Here is a 3,628-nt window from a genome sequence, read left to right on the forward strand (position 1 = left end):
ATGAAGTCTAAGAGTGGCAGAAAGAAAGCCTTCTTCACCTGCAGTGCGCACCTGCTCTCTGTCTCTTTGTTCTATGGCACTCTCCTCTTCATGTACGTGAGCCATGGGTCTGGACCAAGTAAAACACAAGACAAAATGTATTCACTGTTCTACACGGTAGTAATTCCTCTGCTAAACCCCTTCATTTATAGTTTAAGAAACAAGGAAGTTTTAGGTGCTCTGAAAAAAGTTGTAAAATGATAATCAAAAAATTAAAAGTTGGTTTTACTACTTATTCCTTTTTTGCAATGCACTATAAAATTTGATCTTTGTGTGGTACATAATTGAAATATTATATATTATTACATAAAATATAAAATATAGACTGTTAAAGGATGTCTTAGTAATATGATTGTAAAATAAGTAGGAAGGACTAAAAGTTAATCCTTGTTATTTGTGGTTTTGAAAGTCATATTCACTGTAAAATCTATTACAATGATTTCTTCTTTAGATTGACAAGCTCTGTCAAAAAAGTTGTCAATAAAAACTGATAAGTTTTATATTAAATATTTTGAAGTCATTTTTTAAACTGATAGCACACATAGCCTTTGCAAATGATTCGTTTAAAACATATTTTCCACTTTTAAATGATTCTTGAATAATGTACATTCAAATCATTTAGCTATCTATAATTATATATTACCAGTATGTAAGTAAATATTATTTATGCAATTTGTGACAATGAATAATACCAAACCACTTAACTTGAGTATTTCTTGAGTTTAAGAGTAATCTAAAAGACATAAATATTCACGTTACATTCACTTAAAGTTCTCAAAGTATTAAAAATGAAAATGAGAATTTTTTATGGAGCATATAAGACAATTTTAAATTCTAACAATTTGTCTATCTTTTGGTTTGGCTTTGTTTATCTTTTGATTTCACTTATTTTTTGGCTCTGCATCAGACATCTGGTTGCATCAACTGAATAAAATTTCCAAATGACTGTTATTAGGAGAAATTCTTGCCAGGACGTTTTATAATTTTTCTGGTGTTGAAATAAGATAAGAAGAAGAAAAACAAGTTGAACAGTGTCAGTTTAAACACCACAACACAGAATATATAAAATCATTACTATACCATTTACACAGATTTTTGAAGGAAAAACCAGAAACACTGTTATATAGTGAATGAGAAAATTCCCCAGAGTCTCTCACATTGGGCATTTACTTTCCATCTGGTGTCACTGTTTGGGAAGGCTATGTAATTTTTTGGAGGTGCCCACCCATCAACAAATCCAATGAGAGAAAATACAAATAGGTATGAAACCAGAGAGCCTAATCTCAAAGAAGAATTATTATTATTATTTTTGATCCTGGCAAGCACCAGCCTAGCAGAATGCTTCCTCAGAATCTAAGAAACTAAAATAATTGTGGTGCGAGTGTACAAAATGCATCTAATGCTGGCTGCTGGACTTGCCAACACTGCCCTTGTGGTACTAACTTTGCAAGATTGAGGAGGTTCATAGCAAGCATCTCTGTCAAGACAACATGTGTCTGGTTCAGAATCCATGCAAGGAGGTTCTGAGAGTACTTTGTGGAAAGTTATGAAGGCAAAGCAGTGGAGATCCCGGTGAGTAGGAGGTGCAAGAACTATGGGATATCTGCTGAGGACAGCTGTACACATTGGTTCAAGTTGGCACAGCACAGTGGTTGTATGTGCCACGGGCAGCGGAGTTGCAGAGATGAGGCTTTCAAGCCCTTTGTTGCTGAGATGATTCCTTTTCATGTCATGGGCTGGAATGGAGCTGCAGCATTTGATGTTAGTCTTCCAGAATACTGTTCTTACTTTGGTTCAGTGTGTCCTCTATGTTTGTTTTCTTTTTGTTGGAATGGAAATGATTGCTCTGTGTCACTGCACGATAGAAGTAGAAAACTTAAAAAAAATTATTTACTGGGGCAGTATCACCATTTAGAGGCGACCTTGTGTCTGTCATTATTTAGTGAATCTACTTTGAAACTTTTGACTTTTGACTGGTACTGAGACTGATTAAGACAATGAGGCTTTAAAAGTTATACTGATTTTTTTATGCATGAGATGGGGGCCATTAGCAAATGCAACCATGGCTGGGATTCTTCTGTTTGAATGGGAAACATTCACTCTGGGGTCCTCGGTTTAAATGTTTGGTCCAGTTGTTATTTGGAACGGTCATGGAACTTTAGGATGTGCAGGCTTTGCTGGAAGAAGTGTCCACTAGCAATAGGCGTTGGAGGCTTTCTAGCCTGGCGCTACTCTCTGTTGCTGTTTCCTTATTCCAGGAGCAATGTGCCAGCTGTTTCAAATTACTATTGCATTGACATTCCTGCCATAAAGGAGTGTATCATTATGGAACTATGAACCCAAAACTGTGCTTTCTCTCTGAATTTTATGGTTTAGGGTACTCTATTATACAACAGGAATGTAACTTAGGGACTTTCATGGAAAAGAGTGACTCTTGAAAATTAATGACTCAGATGTAACCTTGTAAATGGTAATTTGTAAACACGGAAGATTCCATAGTGTTAGCCGATCAGATCTCAAAGTGGTATTGAGTAAGGATGGAAACATGTGAAACTTAATGTTACTGTCTGAGGCATTCAGCTAAGAAATGCTATAATTATCATTTAAAAAATGAGGATAATCTCCTTACAACAGAGTAGCCTGGCTGGTATTTACTCCATAAATGACTGTCTGTCCTTTTTCTCCATGTCAACTTAAAGGTGGAGTGAAAGTTGTTTTGTATAGAGTTAAATTAAATTTCCAGTGAATAGCACATATCTCATATTTTATTCCCCAAAAAGGGGCCTTGCAAAAGAAACAGGCAGCATTATTTATGAATATGTAAAGTAAACACTAATATAGGAGGATGCTGCTTGTTTGTCCCGGCTGCCCAAAACCAAAATAACTACACAAAACTATATTAATTAAAACACTGCTTGGCCCATTCGTTCTAGCTTTTTATTGACTAACTCTTACATTTTAACTTAACTCATTTCTATTAATCTGTTTATCAGCATGAGGATGTGGCCTACAAGCAAAGTTCCAGCATGTCTATCTCTGGCAGCAACTCCATGGTGTCTCTCTTGACTCTACCCTTCTTTCTCTCAGCATTCTGTTTAGTTTTCCTTGCCTAGTCCTTTTCTTCCCTGCCATAGGCTCAAAACAGTTCTTTATTCATTTACCTATAAAAGCAGTACATAGACAGAAAGACCTCCCACATCATTTCCCCTTTTCTGTTTAAAGAAAAAGGAAGGCTTTAACTTTAACAGTAAAATTACATATAAAAAACAGGTATCAAATAAGAATTACAATATTTATATATACTTTATCTTTTATCCTAGCTAAGGAAAACTGTAACTATAATTATTAATTTTTCAAATCGATCAAAGACTCCAGAAGGATATAATATTACCTAACTAAACAGGAAGTACATTATAAGCAGCTTCCAAAACTGTAGAAATGACAGAGACATCTCCCTACCTAGGCAATCACCCAAAGTTCTTCTGTACCATTGGGGTATCAATATTTAGCTTACATTTTAAAAGTCCATAGTATCTGGCAGACTTTTCCATGAAGCAGAAAATTTTAAAGACAGTTATGTTTATATTGG

At 35.1% G+C, this 3,628-nt stretch overlaps 1 protein-coding gene across 1 annotated transcript in view; it reads left to right on the top strand.

The window, feature by feature from the left end:
* The window catches only part of LOC101995306 (olfactory receptor 5AC2-like), a 1,216-nt gene extending 721 nt beyond the window's left edge, over positions 1 to 495 (top strand). Inside the window, exon 2 of the mRNA XM_005345276.1 lies at positions 491 to 495. Within this exon, the coding sequence (XP_005345333.1) occupies positions 491 to 495 (5 nt within the window). The remainder of the gene's footprint in view (positions 1 to 490) is intronic.
* Positions 496 to 3,628: the final 3,133 nt, after the last annotated feature.

Source organism: Microtus ochrogaster, chromosome 2, assembly GCF_000317375.1.
Source record: "Microtus ochrogaster isolate Prairie Vole_2 chromosome 2, MicOch1.0, whole genome shotgun sequence".
NCBI classification, from domain to species: Eukaryota; Metazoa; Chordata; class Mammalia; order Rodentia; family Cricetidae; genus Microtus; species Microtus ochrogaster.